Source organism: Gouania willdenowi, chromosome 7 (genome assembly GCF_900634775.1).
Source record: "Gouania willdenowi chromosome 7, fGouWil2.1, whole genome shotgun sequence".
NCBI classification, from domain to species: Eukaryota; Metazoa; Chordata; class Actinopteri; order Blenniiformes; family Gobiesocidae; genus Gouania; species Gouania willdenowi.
The window spans coordinates 38,972,756-38,995,089 of record NC_041050.1 but is presented as its reverse complement, the minus strand read 5'-3'; the positions used below and the strand labels follow the sequence as shown (position 1 = coordinate 38,995,089).

At 41.3% G+C, this 22,334-nt stretch overlaps 1 protein-coding gene across 3 annotated transcripts in view; it reads right to left on the bottom strand.

Moving 5' to 3' along the window:
• The window catches only part of plxnb3 (plexin B3), a 58,688-nt gene that overhangs the window by 18,701 nt on the left and 17,653 nt on the right, over nt 1-22,334 (bottom strand). For 2 of the 3 annotated variants that reach the window (XM_028452516.1, XM_028452518.1), the window contains one exon: nt 57-464. In XM_028452516.1, coding sequence (XP_028308317.1) covers nt 57-448 — 392 coding nt within the window. In that variant the 5' untranslated portion in view covers nt 449-464. Of the gene's footprint in view, nt 1-56; nt 465-21,566; nt 21,756-22,334 lie in introns of those variants that run through there. The other variant, XM_028452517.1, reaches the window with a different exon arrangement.

Genomic DNA, 22,334 nt, shown 5'->3' with positions numbered 1-22,334 from the left:
CAGAGACACACGACTGTTAGACAAACAGGATGTAAACAACAGTAAACAATCCTTACCTCTTGTCACAGATGCCCTGGTACAGCGACCCACACACAATCAGACTACCAGGCTCCGCCCCCTGAGCATGCTTCTCCCCCGGCTCCAGCAGCAGCAGCTTATTGTGGTTGTGGGTGCGCGTGGCCGAGGGGCAGTCCTGGGGGACGATGGGGGGAAGGCAGTCGGGGGAGTCCAGGTGAGGTCCCGTACGGACGTGGGACCTCACCTGGAGGTCGGGGGTTAGCTGGTACAGGTGGTCGACTCCGCCCACATACAGAAGCCCTGCCCCCGGGTCCAACAGCAGGTGAGAGAGCGGCGCCCCCTCCAACTCCGCCCACTGCAATGAGGTGTCAGCGGATTGAAGCTGAGAGGGTAAGAGGAGGGGCATCAGGAGGAGGGGGAGGAGCAACATGGCAGCTCCTCTTTACCTGGACGAGTGAGAGAAAGAAAGAGAGAGAGAGAGAGAGAGATAGGTTATCAATCTTAACTAATCAGTGTTTAGAAACCAGGAACTCAACGTTAAAAACCTTGTTCACACTGAGGCTAAATATCTCTGTTGATTATCCACCTTTACTTTGAAAGTTCTGAAAACATTTGAAGTGAGAAATTGACCAAGTAGAATATCAACTTGTGCTCATTTCATCCATAAAACTCACGTAGGCACAATTCACACATTTTCAGAGACCCTCCATTGGTCTACTGACTAAACTTCCTGTTAACTTCAAAATAAGAGCCCTATTTACAAAAGAGTTAAAAAACTAATGGAAGACAAGAAGAGATGCTTTTATTTTGAAAAGGGGATGCTTGATTTTTAGCTTAAAGCCGGTTCCAGAATCATTTTACATTCAGCTCCCAATGCATCATGGGACGGTTGAGTATGACTTGTGTGCCCACCGTGCACACTTAAAAAAAAGGTCCCCATATAGTTTACATCCTGGCTATTCTCACATACTCAATCTATTCATGCTGTCTAATGTGAACGCACTACATACTCATTGAGACGCCACACTTAGTATAAGTAGTGAGTAGTAGTATAGACCTACAGACTATAGACCTAGTGCGAGTAGTACGTTAGTATGAGTAGTACGTTAGTGTGAGTAGTACGTTAGTGTGAGTAGTACATTAGTACATTAGTATGAGTAGTACGTTAGTGTGAGTAGTACGTTAGTGTGAGTAGTACGTTAGTATGAGTAGTACGTTAGTGTGAGTAGTACGTTAGTGTGAGTAGTACGTTAGTGTGAGTAGTACGTTAGTGTGAGTAGTACGTTAGCATGAGTAGTACATTGGTATGAGTAGTATGTTGGTATGAGTACATTAGTATGAGTAGTAAGTTAGTATGAGTAGTACGTTAGTGTGAGTAGTACGTTAGTATGAGTAGTACGTTAGTATGAGTAGTACGTTAGTGTGAGTAGTACGTTAGTGTGAGTAGTACGTCAGTGTGAGTAGTACGTTAATATGAGTAGTACGTTAGTGTGAGTAGTACGTTAGTGTGAGTAGTACGTTAGTGTGAGTAGTATGTTAGTATGAGTAGTACGTTAGTATGAGTAGTACGTTGGTATGAGTAGTATGTTGGTATGAGTACATTAGTATGAGTAGTAAGTTAGTATGAGTAGTATGTTAGTATGAGTACATTAGTATGAGTAGTACGTTAGTATGAGTAGTACGTTGGTATGAGTAGTACGTTAGTATGAGTAGTACGTTGGTATGAGTAGTACGTTGGTATGAGTAGTACGTTGGTATGAGTAGTACGTTAGTATGAGTAGTACGTTAGTATGAGTAGTACGTTGGTATGAGTAGTACGTTAGTATGAGTAGTACGTTGGTATGAGTAGTACGTTGGTATGAGTAGTACATTGGTATGAGTAGTACGTTGGTATGAGTAGTACGTTAGTATGAGTAGTACGTTGGTATGAGTAGTACGTTGGTATGAGTAGTACATTGGTATGAGTAGTACATTAGTATGAGTAGTACGTTGGTATGAGTAGTACGTTGGTATGAGTAGTACGTTGGTATGAGTAGTACGTTAGTATGAGTAGTACGTTAGTATGACTAGTACGTTAGTGTGAGTAGTACGTTGGTATGAGTAGTACGTTGGTATGAGCAGTATGTTAGTATGAGTATGTTAGTATGGGTAGTACGTTAGTGTGAGTATGTTAGTAGTACTTTAGTAGTACGTTAGTGTGAGTACGTTAGTGTGAGTACGTTAGTGTGAGTACGTTAGTAGTACGTTATGATATCATTCGATTCAAAAGTTAAAAAAGAGAGTTACATAAAGGTTTGTCTTCAGTTAGAAGTGTAGAGTTCATCCCTCTTTATTTTCCTCCTCCTCCATCTCTCCGTCCTCAGAGAGTTTCTAACTCTGACTTCTTCAGACTCCCCCCCCCCCCCCTTCCCTCGTTCCATCTCAGAGGTTTTAATAAACTATTTTGCTGCTTCACACTTTCATCAGATGGTCGAACTGTAGCTGCCCGTGGTAACGTCTCCATGGCAACGCTGCCGTATCCATAGCAACCCATCCTCCGATGGATCGTTGGGTCTTTACGAGCGACTGCCGTCATCATCGTGTCCTGGTACATGGCGAGGTTCAGCGTCCGTGATTATTAAAGTCGTTTCTAATGTTTAATCATCACTGAAGCAGCTTTTTGATCTTTGAGCCTTTCATTAAAGTTAGACTGAAAAATAAAGAGTGAACAATGCAGCAGTGGTTGATTCTAGGATGTAATGATGATCTTAACTCCTTTCAATGTGAATACATAGATATCATATTTTGGAGAAAAAATACAGATTCTTATTCTTTTATTTAAAGTGTCAAGAATTTTCTCAACTAATATATTTTATCCTACTTACATTCTTCCAAACTGAACCATTTGAACTCAGAAACCAAAATAAACATTTCTTCATTTATCACCATGGAAAGTTAAACAATAATATATATATATATATATATATATATATATATATATATGACGTAGTCTAGTCTGTAGTCCAGTTTGTATGTCTGTGAGTCTGTAAGTCTATAGTCTGTAGTAAGAATGTGCGATATATCGCTGTTCACGATATATCGTCAAAAACAATCTCACCGGTAAGAATAGAAACTATAAATTCACATGTCGGAAATTAGCTAAGGCCACAGCCATTTGTCCCTTAATTTAGCCAAGAATGCCCATAAAAACTTTGTTCCAGGGGCCAAAATTGCCCCTGGAACAAAAACGTATTATTCTCTGGAGTGGAATGCTGTTCACGGCAGCGGAGCCTCCACGGTGTGCACCACACCTCCCGCCCCTCAGCCCCCCCACACACAGAGACGGCGGTGTTCGTCTCAGCTACCTGAAGCTGCCAAGCTGTGATACGTCATGAACCGCTACTTGGTTAAAACCAGACAACCAGTCCCCCGTGAGGCAGAGTGTCGGGGTTAGATTAGGGGGCCACATCCCGGCGGGGCGGTCTGGCTTGGCCTCTGGAGGGGGCCCTGGCTTTAAAGAACTGAAGCTCGTGGCGCGGGCGGCATCAGCATCTGGGGCGCCCGGGGTGGCGAGGTTGGGGTGCCTGGGGGCCGGCGGGGGGACTCCCAGCGGCCCCCTGGTGCCTTATGTGGCTTGGGGTGTGGTCGTTCGCCCTGGGCGGGCTGCTCCTGGTGCTGCATCCATTCCGGGTCCTCCTGGCCTGGGGTCGGGTCCTTGCTGGCTCTGGGCTCACCGGCGGGTGCCCGCCGGCTGCCCGTTCGGCGTGGCTCTGGTCGTCTGCTGGGCGTGGGCTTTGGCTCCTCCGCTGGGGTCTCGGGCGGGGGGCTCTCTGGGCCCTCCCCTCGGGGGGCTGGGCGCGGGGGTGTGGGTGGTGGTGGGGGGGTGGGGGGCTGGGGGGCCTGGGGGTTGGGGGTTGGAGTCGGTGGCGTGGTGCGCTGGGTCCTTGGCTCCTTGGGGGCTTTTCGGGTGTGTATGGGGGGGGCAATGGCAGCCTCTCGGCTTGGGACCTTGGGGGCGTTCGGGGGGCTGCTTGGCCGTGGGGTGGTCGCCGGGGGCCCCTAGATCTCTCGCTCTTTCTGCTGGCCCGACTGCTTCTTCGGGCCCGGGGGCGGCTCATGGGTTTTGCAGTAGCGGCTCTTGGAATCACATTTGTCATGGACGCACCGGCCTCGGGCTGTGGGATAACACTCATACTGGGCTCAACCATAGACACGTTGTTCCCAAATACCTGTTTTATGTAACTTCCACTCACTTCCTCCTCTGCTCACAGCCACCATCATTATTCCTAAGCCGCACACTGGTCACCAGACTGGCTTGATAACACAACAATAAGCACAATATACACAACCACAATTTCACATCACATCACTTGAAACTTATTGATTATTCCCCACCCATTCGTTTTCCTATCTTGTATCCCTCCTCCCTGTTAACTCCCCCCCCCCCCCCCCCACCCTGGTGTAACACTGCCCTCTCTCTTTTACATCCTCCCTTTAATAAAGTATTTACCCTTCCCTAGGGAGGGCTGGTGATGGTCACAATTATGCAATGAAATAAATTCATTTATTTAATTGCAATAATAAAATATGCATTGCTGTTAAAAGATTGCACTTCTTGTAGTGTTAACCTTCAACAGCATGTGCAAACAAGGTGAAAAAAAAAAAAAAAAAAACCAGACAACCATCCAACAAAGTGAACCAATCCAAGTTCCTCCGTCAGATCCACCCAAACACGGGGAAAGCTAACTATGCTAAGCTAACCCACCGACACACAGACTGGGCTAAGAGCTAACGCTAACCACTCCATATAAGGACTCGACCAAGTAAGAACATGTCTTACTTTCATAAAACCACAGAGAACCATCGATTTGTTTATGGTCAGATTTAACACTTGTATGAAAGGATAAAAGCTAAACATGTCACACGTTGTGTGACATAAATATTAACATAATGTTAATGTCACTATTCATTCGTCCCAACTTGTGAAACACAATATTTTTTAATTATATTTCTTGTGTTCACAGACAAAGCTGGTCCCATTAGACTAATGTAACTATTGATATTAATAAACCTAAATATAATGAATGATTAAATCATCAGCTTGATTTGGTTTAATTATAGGAAATCAGAGAAATATTTATTAACCATAACTTTATGTAACTCATAAGATAAATGAAACAAGATTCAGCAACAATAAAAACACTAATGACGTTATTTTTGCTTTTCATGTGCTTTTTTTTTTTAGAAAACAATTTCATTTAAAGTGAGGAAATAAATAAATTAAATACAATAACACAAATAGAGTGACCCACATGCACTAATATATTTCATAAAATATCAGCTCATGAACTCTGAGTCAGCAGTTATTGTAGCCTTTTTAATGTGTCTAGTGTTGATGTATTCACATTTATTTGTGTTTGTAATGAACCTGTTTACACTTTAAGTTGGGATTTGTTTTATTTATTTATCGTGATGTTTATCGTCATCGTGATAAATACCAGAAATTATCGGGATAATTTGTTTAGTCCATATCGCCCATCCCTAGTCTATAGTCTGTAGGTCTATAGTCTGTAGGTCAATAGGTCTGTAGGTCTATAGTCTGTAGGTCTATAGGTCTATAGTCTGTAGGTCTATAGTCTATAGGTCTATAGTCTGTAGGTCAATAGTCTGTAGGTCTATAGTCTGTAGGTCTATAGTCTATAGGTCTATAGTCTGTAGGTCTATAGTCTATAGGTCTATAGTCTATAGGTCTATAGTCTGTAGGTCTATAGTCTATAGGTCTATAGTCTGTAGGTCTATAATCTATAGGTCTATAGTCTGTAGGTCTATAGTCTATAGGTCTATAGTCTGTAGGTCTATAGTCTATAGGTCTGTAGGTCTATAATCTATAGGTCTATAGTCTGTAGGTCTGTAGGTCTATAGTCTATAGGTCAATAGTCTATAGGTCTATAGTCTGTAGGTCTATAGGTCTGTAGGTCTGTACTGGTGCTCCTCACAGACACACGTTGCCATGTCAGGATGTTTTCCTCTATTTCTATTAAACAGGACGTAATGACTGAGGAAAGAATGTGCTACAGTTTCTCACACAAACATCTATTCATCTCTCTCTCTCTCTCTCTCTCTCTGTCTGACTTATGCTCACTCGCCCCTCCCTCCCACCAAGTCTGAAACTCCCAGTGAACAGTTTCTGTTTAACTCATCCCAGTGCATGCTGGGAAACACCCCGAGAGGCCTCAGGACATTACCATGGTAATAGTGAACATCCTAGATCTCTGTCTGTCTGTCTGTCTGTTAATAACTGCTGCTGCTCAGCTGATGGAGGAGATTCATCTATAATTCATACAGTGGAGCGGAGCTGTCAGGGAGCGAGGAAGAGGAAGAGGAAGAGGAAGAGGAAGAGGAGGAGGAGGAGTGAAAGTATGGAGAGGTGAGAGGAAGGACAGGGGAAATCAGGCTGAGCCGCGGGCGTCGTTGTAGCGTCAACTCGCAACACCTGCTCTACGCCTGTAGACTGAACCCAGGGCTGAGAAAACCCACTAGAGATGCTTCACCTGCTTCATCCAATCACTGCAGCTCTCACACGCTTTCAACCAATCACAGCCTCCCACTGTTACTTTAGACATTAGTTTAATTTGTAGTCTTCTCTCTAAAATGCAACTTAGTTTTAGTCAAAATTTAGTCATCATTACTAATTTAGTTATAGTCTAGTTTTAGTCATATACATAACGTCAATAATTTAGTCGACTAACTCTGTGACAGATACAGTCGACTAAAATATAAAGAATGTGTGTATGTATGTATTCACTTGATAAGTGTTATAAAAATAAGTATGTAATAATAATAATAATAATAATAATACATTTTATTTGTAATGCAACAATAATACACAACTTATATTAAAATGTGTGTTATCATAAAAATGTCCACATTTTGTATGTTTTATCATAAAAAAATCCCTCATTTTGTAAGTGTGTTATAAAAAATGTCTCATTTTATAAGTGCGTAAATATCCTCGCACACACACGTTCCAGTTTTCTCATGGGTCTGTTCCCCGCTCGCCCCTCCTCGTTCTCTCTGTATGCTAATGAAGGACGGCTCCTTCTAACGCAGTGAGGTGGTGGTTACACGCGCGCACGCACACACGCACACACACACACACACACACACACACACACACACACACACACACACACACACACACACACACACACACACACACACACACACACACACACACACACACACACACACACACACACACACACACACACACAGCTGACTCCCACTCTTCAAAGTGATGACACACACACACACCTGCGAGCGTGTATTTGAACGTCTTTGTTCGTCTCTCTCTCTCTCTCGTCCTACTTTCAGGTTCTACCCTGGAGCCTCTGAGCCAGGCAGGAAACGCTGACCAACACTGAAACCTCTGAAATCCTCCATAACTTCACCACAGCTTCTTTCTCATTGTCCTGATGTGAACTTTGATCTGGTTTTAGTGAAACAGTGACAGCAGTGTTCAGAGTCATTAACTCAGCTCCATCTCTGTCTGTCAGTCAGGACCAAAGAACCAATCAGAACCACCCATCCCTCCTCAATGATACCAGACCAGGATCCCTGTTAGTCTGGACACAAGAGAAGCTCAGAGAAAACCCAAACACACAGAAAACACCTTGGAGAAAAACTGAGATAGAGCAGAATTTAAAATCTGATTGTAGAAAAACTGAGCATAAATGGAGAACAACAAAACTCCAAATTGGTCTATAGACATTTACAAATTGAGTCTGCTGAATTACTGTCAAATGGTAAATGCCATGAATTTGTATTTCAATTAAAAATTCAATCAATAAGGTTAAACATCAGCCGCAAAATAACAAAAAGCTTGAACAATTTCTACCACTGAGGGATGAGTGAAAACGTCAGTCTGGTTACGTCTAAACCCTGCAGGTCTCTGACATCTATGGCCACAGGTCAGCTACTGTATGCTTTTATTTATTCATGGAACAGAGCAGTATTTACTGTCTGGATAATTTCAATCTTAGATTAATTCATCTTGTTGAATATTACATTTTGGATTTTAATTATTATTTAAAGCTTGATTAATAGATTGTGTGTTGTGTTCAGACACGTTAACACAATGCAAGGGTAGGTGTGTCCCACACACACACTTTACTGTACATGTGTTGCCTTCTTTGTCTTCTCTGTCTTTTTTCCTTTTTTTCAGGACACTTTTCTGCCTGTTTGGCTTTATTACACACAAATGCACACATAGACACACACACACACACACACACACATACACGACACACACACGTGCACTCACACAACCACACTCATACACACTCCCTTGGTGAGCTCATGAATATTTCCCGTAGTTTGCTGAGACGAAGACAGTTTGATATCATCCAGTGTATGACAACACACACACACACACCACACACACACACGCACATTAAATCCCAGTGGGACGTGTGTGTCTCTTTGTGCGTCTCATAGATGTTGTCAGCTGTTGTCACAGCAGTGAAAAACGCCATTTCCCCAAACTTTTATTTTCCCTGTCTTTGTGAGTCACACACACTCATGCAGACGCACGGCACGCACACGCACTAATTACTATCATCCACAGAGGAGAGCAATTTGTTACCACGGTGACGAGGCTCATCGCCACGGCAGCTCAATTATCAGTTAGAACACAAAGACGCTGATGTTCGCCCCCTGGTGGAGCAGCAGGTACAAACATAGAGAGCTAGAAACAGCTAACGGTTTATAAGACGCTGACAGACAACCAAAGTCACACAGTGAGAGGCTCAGAAGTGATGTTCTGATACACACAAATATCTCTGACTGAGAACGAAACAAAACGCAGAACACTCCCACTTTTCCTACAATCTGGTGCATGTAACTCCCGCCAAATTCAGCCAAACAGAAACAAAAATGTCAGAAGCATCACAATGACCATGAAGGAAAACTATTTTAATTTAGGTAAACGTTATGTGGAGATGAGAATCAAGAGCTGACAGCTGATGCAGTGGCCAAACGTTAATGTATTTTACAAAATCTACAATCTGTATAATGTGACGAAGCAATAAAATAATGAACATGTATGTGAACTGTCTCATAAAAATAAAGATTTTGTAAAATATATTAACCACATAATAGATAGCCACAATTACACTAAAATAATGCACCAAAAGCCACCATATAGCAACATTTTTGCTAAATTCTCCAGGGGGAGAATGCCCCTTGATCCCCTTAGTTGGCGCGTGCAGGCGTTGCTTCAGTGATTTCTTGCAGTGAGTTGTAGCCTTCTACTTTTTTTTTTTTTTTTTTTATAGCCTTTTACTTTTATTTATAGCCTTCTACCTTTTACTTTTTTTTGGGGACATCACTGAAAGCCTGAATAAGAAGAAGAACCGTTTCTTCTGAAGAAACGGTTGGAATCAGCTGTGTGTGATTTTTCAGATATACTCGACAAACGATTAGATTCAAATCCCAATTTAAAAAGAAAAAACTAAGATCAAAGATTAGTATGTAATGACGCACTTTAACTCCTTTCAATTTCAATACATAGAGATCATATTTTGGAGATTCTTATTCTTTTATTTAAATTGTCAAGAATTTGTTAAACTAATATATTTGCTTTTCATAACCATCTTACAAACTGTTTGAACTGTTTGAACTCATAAACCTAAATAAATTGCACATTTCTTCATTTATCACCAGGTAAATCTAAACAAAATAATAATAATAATAATAATAATAATAATAATAATAATAATTTTAAACATGAATTCAAAAGATAAGAACAAAAATTACATATTTTTTTACGGTGTGTGTGTGTGTGTGTGTGTGTGTGTGTGTGTGTGTGTGTGTGTGTGTGTGTAATTTCAATGGTTATTCCACGGGTTCGGGTCAGGTCCTGACGTTGGGGTAAATCAGGTAAATTTGTTTCTATTAGTGCAAGAAAAGACGCACAAACAAATGCTGACTCACCTCTACATGCACGTGCACAGATGTGATTTGGTTGAAACTGGTTCAGGCTTAAAGAAACATCAGCTTTATTTGGGCTCTGTCGGCTCGGGTCAGGTCTTGTTTTTTTGGTCTGATTAAAGTTCTCTTCTCTCCGCTGCTCGTGGTTCAGTCTAAACAAGCGTCACTAAAACAGTACCAGCGCCCCCTATTGTTTAATCAGAGTACTGAAGCACATACTGAACTTAATCACCTCTGATTTACATACAGTAGATTTTTAGCTGATTTAGGATCTATCCTCACATCCCTAAAAATATGCCTCAGAAAGTTGCTGTGACCAGGCATTACATCATCTCTCCACAACAGCATCACCCCCCCCCACATTTTAATCAAGACCCACCCATGTGCTACCACATGAACTCTTAAGCCCCGCCTACAGGCTGCATCTTCAAAAGGAAGTCACTGTTCTCATGCTGCATTCAATGACACTCAGAACTCTGGGTTTATGGACTGGGGGTCGCAACCTGGAGGCGGAGCTCCTTCACGGTAAAGTTAAACTTCCTATAAAAAGAATTAGTTTGACGTCTAGTAACAATGATGGCACCTGTGCAGAGCCACATGTTGGTGGTAAAACAGTGATTAAAAGCATTTTAATGGTAAAAACTTTAGAAATATTCACTATGGGATCTATTCTCCCATCTCGACTTAAGCGCTGTTTGCGCGCCTGCAGTTACGCACTTCTCTCCTATGTGTATTATCTGGTCCAGGCTACTGACACGCCCACTGCGCGTAAGGAGACCAAAAGCGCGTATGTGTGAATGAAGGCGGGCTTCATTCCATAATACACAGTTTTAAATATAAATAGTTTAAAACAACCTGAGCTGAGCCTCATTAAAATATGTGTGGAAACAGTTTGTGTTCCATCCTCATCTGCATATGACAGCTTGTTTCACTCTGTAGTGGATCAAACTGTGACTTCACGTTGGACATAATATGAAAATAGTTGAATCACTGTGACCAACGTGGACAGAAGTCTGTGTCTGTCATAGTTTGAATTCATCGTGCAGCAGCAGCTGAGTGATCACAGCTGCTGCTGCGCGACGCACAAGTCCGTGTGGCTTCAAATGTAACTAAGTCCATATTTCTAATGTTATATAATGTTTCACCTTATGGGGGCGCTGCACTTATTCCAGGGTTAGAAGAACAGAAGAGGAAAAGGACTGACTTGAAAGGGAACGGCCACATTTTAGGGCTGCTCCACCCACAGTGCGTAACTGGGATGAAGGCGTGCAGCGACACTCTTAAGTACAGGAGGAGAATAGCATACAGTCAGAAACAGTGCCACTGCGTAGCTTTTTGGACTTACGCACATGGGAGAATAGAGCCCTATGTTCACAAATTATTTACCGCTGCTGCTGTGGAACACAGTACTGCAGGCTTTTTTTTTTCTGTTTTTATGATTTTAAAATGCATTAAAAATTATTTTATTTTATATTTTGTACTTGTTTTAAAGCCTTTACATGAATCACTTTGAATGCTCTGTTGCTAAAACATGCTTCATAATGTGGCCTTGATTTGTTGGGCCAATAGAAAAATGCTATTCATTATATGAAGATATATAGAATATGAGTAACTGTAGATGATCAGCCAATCAGCAGCTAGTGTTGGACAGAGAAAGAAAAACTCCATAAACACATGGATACAGAAATGTGTGGCACTGTACAAGACCAACAGGACACTGAGACCCTTCATAGAGAACTCTACGGGAATGTAGAGGTCAACTAGAGGTCAGCTAGAGGTCAACTCAAAGCCCATTTGGTCAGCACCAAGAGACGCTCTGTCTCCACTGTCCAGTGTAGACCTCATCACAGACCATCAGAGCAGCACTAGAACCAGCGCGGAGACCAGAGACCAGATCAGACCCATGGGGCACAAACTGGGAGAACTGGTGTCCAACAAAAACAGGAACAACATGAAGAACATCTGAGACACTGAAGAACGTTTAGAAGACCAACAGTCCACCCTGAGAGGAGGACCACACGTCTGTGGTTAGGGCTTTAAAACCGTATTTAATCATTTGAACATACAACAAACAACAAACATGGCATCAGCTCTTAATGTACACCTGGTTTTGCAGTTTTCACTTTACATTAGTCTTCATTATACAAAAAAAAGTTGACATTATCCTTTAAACCAGGGGTCTGCAACCTGTGGTTCTGGAGCCTTTGACTCTTTTGCAATGGCTCCCTATAGCTATAAAAAATATTAAAATAATGAATTGTTATTTCTTACAGATGGTATAAATACACTGACACCAAATAAAATCATGATATAACAAAATAAATGCCTTCCTACTTCACCTCCTATCAACTTTCCTACACCTGTGGCTAACCTTAAGTTTTAAATCATTGGTAAGATACCGAAAAAAATAAAAAGACCATTCTGGAAGAAAATAGAGATTTTATTTGTGTGGGGACAGATTGAATTAACTGCCAATGTGCCGACTTATCATGATGTCATATCGAATTCAAGTTATTTTTGTAGCTCTACAAATACTGTACATCAACTAAAAAACATTAAGAAGGCATTTCTTTTGGCTCCAGAAAGACTTTAATCCAGGTGAGATGAGCTGCAGATCGATGCTTTAAATGCTGGTGTCTTTATAAATCTATAAATCCGTGTATCTATTGTTCATTCATTTTTCACTATGCAACAAAAACATGAAAAACTAAAAAATGGAAAACGCCTTGTTTTTCAAATTCAAGCTCTTTTGCTTCGGTACAGAAAACGAAAAAAGGAAAACGAACACCTTTATTCGTTTTCTCCATTACACAGTACTTCTGCTCAACTTCACCAATATTTCCCACATAGAAGATGGAGAACGTCTTAGTGATCTTATACTTTTAGAGAAGTGAACAGACCACAGTCTGCTCAACAGATACATTCCCTTCAAAATAAAAGAAATATGTGCTTTTCTTATATATATTTATGTTGATATTTTTTCTAGTTGATTGTTATTATTTAATGTTTACATTGTTAGAGAGCACAGTTCAACAAGTCAAATTCATTGTGTGTATAACATACATTACATGGTAAATAAAGTTGATTCTGATTAAGTGTATTCAGTAGTGAAAGTAAGTACTGACATTATCTGTAGTTGAGTTGCTTTTATGGTACTTGCACTTTTTTGAGTTATTTTCTAACTCACTAATTTTACTTGTACTTAAGTACGTTATAAAATAAGTAATTAGTTACATTTCTACACCCAACCGTTACTGAGTCAATTATTATTTCACTGCCTTTTTCGTGTGTTTTTGACGCCATTTTATGTGTTTTTATTTTGTATTGTGCGTTTTTCTGTCATTCTGTGCGTTTTCCCATCATTTCATGTGTTTTTCTTAAATTATTTGTGTCATTTTAAATATTTTATTTTCATTTTCAGAGTCACTCGGTGTGGTTTTTCCATCATTTTAAGTTTAAGTTTTAAAAGAAGTCATTCCAAAATGATTCTTTTTTAAGTTTCTACATGAGATGTTTACTGTATGTAAGGGAACCGTACCAAGATTTATTACCAACATTAAACGTGGGGGGTGAAAGTAACTAGTAAATTTTACTTAAAGTATTATTCAATTGAGCTACTTTTTACTTGAGTATTTTAAGTATGACTTACTTGTACATGAGTACAATTTAAATCAAGTAACAGTAGTTCTACTTGAGTAGATAAATCAGTACTATTTACACCTCTGAGTGTATTTTATCAAAATAAAGTTTAGTTTGAGTTTGTGGAGCTATTTAATGGGTCGATCAAACAGCCAATAAGATCTCTGGGTCTGACGTCTTAATCCGAGCTAAAAGCAGCCGATTCCTTCCTTTCTGCTCCCTAAACGTTCCCCAGGGGCTTGTAAACAGCTCCACAATCGTCTGCTAATGCCTGTTTGTTTTATTGACGAGCTCCATGCTATTCCTGCTCGTCTCTTGTGTTCAATCTGGATTAAATGCTGTTTGTAGTGTAAACAGACACCGAGAGGAGCAGAATAATGAGTGAATAACGGCAGATTAACAGCTCCAGAGTCTGAATCTAAAAAAGACTTAATCTGTCCAGACTGTGAGGAAACCCCGTTTTAATCAATCTTTGTCGTATTATTTCTAACAGAAGATCAGAGACTCACACCACCAGGAGCAGAATTCAATTCAAACAACCTTTTTTAAGTGTGTGTGTGTGTGTGTGTGTGTGTGTGTGTGTGTGTGTGTGTGTGTGTGTGTGTGTGTGTGTGTGTGTGTGTGTGTGTGTGTGTGTCGCTCACTTAAAAATTATACCATCGGGTAATATAATATGTCAGTAATGAAGGACAGGAACAGAAATATTTCCTGCCCAAGCATTAACAGAAAATTATATAAAAAAAAATAAATAAATAATAATATTAAAAATAAAAAAATAATTTAAAAAAATGAGAAAATAGCATAAGAAATAACAGCAGCATTGATGATTAACTGGTTGCCATAGTGATGATAATAAACAATCAAGCATGGTGAGGTCATTGTTTTAGAGTAAAACACATTTAAAATAAAATTGAGGAAACATTAAAAACAAACGCTGGGTTACGCCCGATCAAAACTCACAGTCCGACTCGTAAAGTGTCGCCGCAGACGTGAGTCACATGACCACATCGTAAACATGAAACCAGAGAGTTTAACAATAGAATCTGTTTCTATTTCTGGAAACGCCTTTAAATACCAATAGTAGGTCAGAGATAGTTTGACTGAAACACATAGTTTAAAGTGAAATACATCTGAGTTTCTACTGTAACATCTGCTGAGTTTCTACTGTAACATCTGCTGAGTTTCTATTGTAACATCTGCAGCGTTTCTACTGTAACATCTACTGAGTTTCTACTGTAACATCTGCAGAGTTTCTACTGTAACATCTGCAGAGTTTCTACTGTAACACCTGCAGCGTTTCTACTGTAACACCTGCTGAGTTTCTACTGTAACACTTGCAGCGTTTCTACTGTAACATCTGCTGAGTTTCTACTGTAACACTTGCAGCGTTTCTACTGTAACACTTGCAGCGTTTCTACTGTAACATCTGCTGAGTTTCTACTGTAACATCTACTGAGTTTCTACTGTAACATCTGCTGAGTTTCTACTGTAACATCTACTGAGTTTCTACTGTAACATCTGCAGAGTTTGTACTGTAACATTGCAGCATTTCTACTGTAACTTCTGCTGAGTTTCTACTGTAACATCTGCTGAGTTTCTACTGTAACACCTGCTGAGTTTCTACTGTAACATCTGTAGCGTTCTAAACATCTGTGTGTTTTTATTGTAACATTCTTTGTTGCTGCAGTAGAAACCATCAGGTTTGTAGTTGAATAGAAAGATGAATATTGTGCCCAACGCTAAGTTTTCCTCCAGAGCAGCAGCTCAGAGTCAAAGCTCCACAAACTGAATACTGATCATTGAACACATCAAATATTAATAAAAACAAGTCTTTGATACTCAAACCACAACCCGCACGCACACGCACACGCACACACACACACACACACACACACACACACACACACACACACACACACACACACACACACACACACACACACACACACACACACACACACACACACACACACACACACACAGGGAGGTGTGTGTGTCGAGGTGATGGGTGTTAATGATATTGATGCTAATTCCATCACTTTCAATGTGTGTGTGTATGTGTGTGTGTGTGTAAAAGCTGCTATGGATGATCATTAACATTAGGTGTAACAGATAAAGACATTAAAGGCCTCTGAGATCAATAAATTGGAACAATTTCTCCTGAAAGATTAGATTTACTCAAACAAATGTCAGAGGTTGAAATTGTTTGTCACTCCACTAGTACAGTGCCCGTCGGAAATATGTATTCATATAGTGGGAGGAGCTTAAGTAGAGTTGTCAATTATGTTGAAATGAGTATGAGTTTGAAGGTTGGCTGTACAAAGAGGTGTACACACTCTGTAGTGTTATAAAGGGGTTTATGTGTGGGTGCAAAGTAAAATAGTGTCTGGTTTAATTCTATGGGACATGTTTTTATAGATAGATAGATAGATAGATAGATAGATAGATAGATAGATAGATAGATAGATAGATAGATAGATAGTTTAGTACATTGCGTGTTTGTGAACACCTTCTTTAAGAAGTGTTTCACTTCTATTTTACTGTCATTTCAACATAAAAGGAGGATGCCATTTTTGTTCTAGTGCTATGTCTATCGCAGGGATGTCAAACTAATTTTAGTTCAACGGCCAAATACAGACAAGTTTGATATCTAGTGGGTCACAGATTTTATGTGGAAAAATTAGTAATAAAGTACTAAATATAAGAAACTGACAACATCCAAGAAATAAGTGACAGATATCTGTCCCAACAGGATCTCCACTTTAAATTTCCTCGACTTTGTGACCAATTTCTATTCAATTTAGGGAAATATTATGTAATAATTTGAGGAAAATTGAAAGATTTTGTAAGAACTTTGAGTTTTTTCAACAGTTTAACATTGAAAATGACTGAAATCATGTGATATAATCACTGGGAAAACTATGAGTACCTGCAAATACTGTTGAGTTTCATTTACACAATGATTGTGATGATGATATGCACCTTCGAAAGAGGAACTGTTCTTGAACTGGAGGAATGCTAACAACGTCTGGCAGGGAACAAGGCCAACACGAACAACGACAGAGAGGAAGAGGAATAAAAACAAGAATACACAAAAAAGGACTGTTCAGAACAACTCAAGAATGTTTGACCAGAGAGACATGTAAACCCATGTAAATTTGCGATGGTAAAACAGGGGACGGGACCCGGATAAGCAAACTGCTTCTCTCGTCTCCTTTTTCAGCATGTACGAAAAGAAAAAAAAATGTGAAAAAAAAAAAAAGTGAATGTAACCATGTCGGAAATAAACTGAATAAATAAATAAATAAAAATAAAAAATAATTCATGTTTTCTCTGTCATTTTTACTTTCTCTTACGGGCCAAATTGGATGCTCCAAAGGGCCAGATTTGGCCCCAAGGCCTCGAGTTTGACACAGGTGATCTATGGTGTTGCCCGTGTGTGTGTGTGTGTGTGTGTGCGTGTGTGTGTGTGTGTCACACTACAGCCTGAAGTGGTTGAAGAGCCGCAGTGATCGCTTCCTAAAGCTGGGAAACGCACACACACACACACACACACACACACACACACACTTGGGGGGCCCCTGCAGCAGGTCACACTCTGACCTCAGGCTATCAGCCACCCTCTATGGTCCCAGCTGAGGACCTGCTGTATGGAGGAGGGGTTGAATAACAGGCGACGCCCCCCTCCTAATCTAACTAACACACACTTACCTGCTTTATACCACAGTTACTGACAGGCTGAGTCTGTCAGGAGGACCACAGACACCTGACAAAGTCTCATTGGAGGAGAGACGTTTGTCGCTCACAGACTGGACAACGACACACAAACAACACAGACAGCTGGACAGGAAAAGACAAGACGATCGATAAGATGAGACACAAGAAAAGACCAGCACAATGAGGCACTAACGAGACAAAAATCAAGACATGACATAAGAAGAAGAGAAATGACAACAAAACAAGATGAAGGATAAGAAGAGATAAAAGACAATATGTTTGATTCAAAAGGATAATCCAAAAGTCATCTGTGCATGCGCGCGCACACACACACGGTTAAAACTCTTTTAATCCACTGTCATCGTCCTTAAAGCTGCGTTCACACTGAAAGCGACTACAGTAACTAAATTACATTTTAAATGAATGTAAATGACAAAACTTTTTTTTAACCTTTTATTTATTCATTTATGTATGTGTATGTGTGTGTAATAAAGTATATATCTATCAAGAGACACAACTCACGCAAGTTGAAACTTTTTAACTTTTCAAGTGACTTCCAGTGACGCTGTTTCGTGACATCCAATCCGTGAAGAGTTTCTCTCTACGTCACTTCCTTGGTGATCACATCACTGGAGTGATGAAGCGAATCATCACAGGTGATTTAACCAACTGTAGTCACTGAAGTCGCAACTATAGTTGCTTAAATCGCCCGTGATGAGTCACCCTTCATCGTTCCAGTGACAACCTGGGAATAGTATGAATAGTATGAATAGTATGAATAGTATGAATAGTGTGTGTGTGCAGCACTGAGAGGGCTGATCACTTCTTCTACAGTTGTACGTTTACAGCACTTTTCATAGACAGCTCTACTTGTACTTATGGTTTAAATGATCAACTTACAGAGTTACTAAAGGATGACGTTCGCTCAAAATATCCTTAGAATTTAAAGGTTTATTGAAGGAGTATTCCACTTTCATCAGGCCCCAGTAAATAGAGGAAGTGTACAGCCCTCTCAGTGCAGCCTCAGCTCTGATGATGCTTTGGTCATCATTCTGTGCGTTTGGTTTTATATCATTCGTCTTATTCCTTATCCAGACACCAGTAGCACATGTTCGAGTTAGCTCAGCACGTAGCAACGCTGTCTGACCAGGGTCCAAGGGTGAGGGTGAGGGGGCGGGGCCTACACTGAGGTGAACAGTGTGGGTGGAGGACGGGCTAAATAAAAGTTGGTCTTTATCTCCTCTCACTGAGTGATGGAGTAAATGCTTCCACTGGTTAGGCTCCGCCCCCCACCCCGTTCTGCTGACACCCCTCCATTAAAAAACCCAGAGGTGGTCCTGATGATGCGGTTGCCGCGGCAACGAACACAAAAGAGGAGTCGAGAGTCAACAGCAGCTGAATAAAGCGAGAGAGTCGAACTGAGAACATCGGCGAACGGGACGGCGGCGTGATGAAGAGGAAGAGGAGGAAGAGGAGGTAGAAAAGGAGGAAGAGGAGGGTGAGGAGGAGGATGAAGAGGAGGTGCAGCGTTAGCAGCCGCTCCCTCTGCAGCTTGTTTATGAGGGAATGATCCTCCCAACGTTAAATAAGGCTTTGAAGGGAGTGTGTGTGTGTGTGTGTGTGTGTGTGTGTGTGTGTGTGTGTGTGTGTGTGTGTGTGTGTGTGTGTAATAAGATGTAATAACAGCAGCCTGAAGTTTAATCAACATGGAGGAACGAGGGGAGGAGAAGATTTTATTATTGAACACAAAGTACAAACCTCAGTGAAACACAAAGAGACAAGACAAAGAGAGACAAAAAGAACCTGGTCTAAGGTCTGAGTCCAGGAGAAACATGTGGGACAAAGGAGACGAGACAAGATAGAAGACAACAGGAGACAAGATTAAGACACGAGACATCAGGGGAAAGACCAGACAAAATATAGAATGAAATATAAGGAGAGAAAACAATGTGTTGAAAAAGATGAGACAAGACAGGATACCAGACAAGACAACAGAAAAACACACCAGATAAAACAAGACTAAAGATAAGATGTGACACAACAAGAAATGCTGATATAAGACAAGACACTAAACAACAAGTGATGACAAGACCAGGCACAATAGGATCAGATATGAGAAGATAAGAAACAACATTAAGACAAGATAAAACAAAGTTGAGATGACCAGTAATGACAAAACAAGAAATAGAAAGGACAAACAGGAGACAATAAGACAAGACAAGTAGGACACAACAAGAAAACCAAAGTCAGAGAACTGAAGAAACAAGACAAGAAAATGAAACTTGTCTTCTCTGTGATGACCTATGTTACGTCTTAACGTCCTCCTGGTCTAAAGGTTTAGATTTCATTCTAAATCAATGTAAATAATGCGATGTCATGTGACCACCCCTTCAAGAGACGCGACTCGTGCAAAGTCGCTCAAAGTTGAAAATTTTGAACTTTTCAAGCAACTTCTAGTGACGCTGTGTCTCATCCAATCAGTGATGAGTTTCTACCTACGTCACTGTCTGTAGAGCTGAGGCTGCACTGAGAGGGCTGTACACTTCCTCTATTTACTGGGGCCAAATGAAAGTCTTTGAATAAACCTTTAAATTCTGAGGATATTTTGAGTGAAAATCATCCTTTAGTAACTCTGTAAGTTGATCATTTAAACCATAAGTAGAGCTGTCTATGAAAAGTGCTGTAAACGTACGACTGTAGAAGAAGTGATCAGCCCTCTCAGTGCTGCACACACACACTATTCATACTATTCACCGGTCGTCACGTCACTAAAGCGATGAAGTGATGAAACAACCAAAAAGTGCAACAATATTCAAGCCACCGTCATCGCTGAAGTCGCGTTGGGTGTGAACGTATGATTTTAGCCGTTTTGGTCTCAGATGTTACAGTTTCTGAAGATACACGTCCTCTCTCTGTGTCCGTCCTCTTTTCATTTGAACGTTTGCCAACAACTATGTTACTATAGTTCACTGAGAAATAATGCTCCAGGGCTAATTAGTGACAGATTGTTAATCCAACATGTGATGATGACTGAGCAGCTGATCTGATTTAAAAAAATCAGCTACTTTTTAAAGACAAAAACAAGATATTAAAATGTGTTTTACTGTCACTCTTAGTCAGTGGTGTCAAACTCAGGGTCAGTGGAGCAAACTTGACCCGTCAGAGCGTCCAATTTGGCCCACGGGTTAAGTGAGACCAGCTGGTGTTGAGGTTGAAGTGGTGATCATGATATCTTGTGACAGATGTATAAGGTAATAGTAATGATCAGATTGGTAATACTTCTATTGATTGTGTGAGAAAAGCCTGCTGATTGGACGGAGGAGGCCCTGCTGAACACTCATGATTGGTTCTCTTCATCCTGTGGGGCGGGTCAGACCCTCTGAGTCCAAAAGTGATGCAGAGGTTCTCCTGGTCCAGTTCAAACTGAGATTAAACCAGTTACTAAACCCAAACTCTGCTGGTGTTTCACTTCATCTGGTGATCGTTACAACCAGTGACACTTCAATTAATTTCCATTTATCTGAACCTTTCGTTCATCATAACACAATAAAAATAATTCATCTACAGTCACTAGATAACATGATTACCAATCCAACTGGAACACCAACTGACCAAGCATTCAATGTTTAAGAAACCAGTCACAGGATAACACAAAGACCAGTCTGACTGTAACACAAGCTGCTCTGAGTGGTCAGTTCATCATCTTCCTCTTACAGACACAGATGAAGGTTGAACTGCTTCACGAGGCTTCAGTGAGGGGGGCGTGGTCAGCTCACACTAATCGTTCAGCGCACACACACAGGATGCTGATTGGCCCAGGCACAGGACAATAAGAACACAAACCCCGCCCACTTCCGATTTCTGACTTCAACTTTTTGGGCTGAACTTTAAGGACAAAGTGTTGACCTGCTGACACGTCCGCACAGGGGGTGGAGCTTCAACTGTCTGATGGACAGGTGCTCACTGTTACCACAGAAACTGAGGGAGAACATGCAAACTGCACAGAAACCTTCTGCTGAGACAGCAGAAAAGACCAAGTGACAACCATCTGTGCACAAGTTCATCATCATCATCATCATCATCATCATCATCATCATCAGCTTCAGGGAAAGTTGTGGGACTCCTTTCATCCCATTCCCTCATTAATGACATCACAGAGCAATTACGGGAGTCAGCTGTCAATCAGAGAGAGAGAGAGAGAGAGGGCGAGCGAGGGGACTCACTTCATCCAGCAGAGCGTCCGTCTCTCCTTCATTCCTCCTGAAAGCAGACGATGGAAACTGAAAAGAGGCTGAACGGAGAAAGAGAGGGCGATCGAGGAGTACTGACAGAGAGAGAGAGAGCGAGAGAGAGAGAGAGAGAGGGAGGGAGGGCGAGCGAGCAGCCGGCTGGATGGCTGTAATCCCATTACTGTGAACGACACATTGTTCTGACAGAGAGAGAGAGAGGGAAGCCCGGTGGGAACAGAGGGGGCGGGGCTTGTGCACCCACACACAGAAGAGTAGGCGGAGCCTTGGGAGGGTCGGCTCATTAATATCAAAGTGGTGGCTTCAAGCGTGAAGTTAGAGCGAGAGAGTGAGCGAGGGAGGCCACACCCACTGAGACTTTCCTTCTACACATATCACCACTTTGCTCCGTCTCTCTTTTGTTCTCAACACCTGTGAGACTGTGTGTGTGCGCTGAGTGAACGGCGTGGTCCTTAAGGTGATGAACTTTGATCACTCAGAGCAGCTGCTGTTAGGCTCACATTGGTCGTCATGTTGTCATGTGACTAGTTTCTGACTAGTCTAGTGGTTGTATTAGTCGGTGTTTCAGGTTCATGCTAACACTGAGTGACCACCAGTTATAATGATCACCAGTTGAAGTGAAACCCCAACAGGTAACTATGGGAGCTTCTCCCTCCTCCTCCTCTTCAGTGCTTCCAGCGTTCTTCCTCCTCCTCTTCGTCGGTTCCTCTGAGGACGATCTCCCTCTTTCATTTCCCTCCTTCA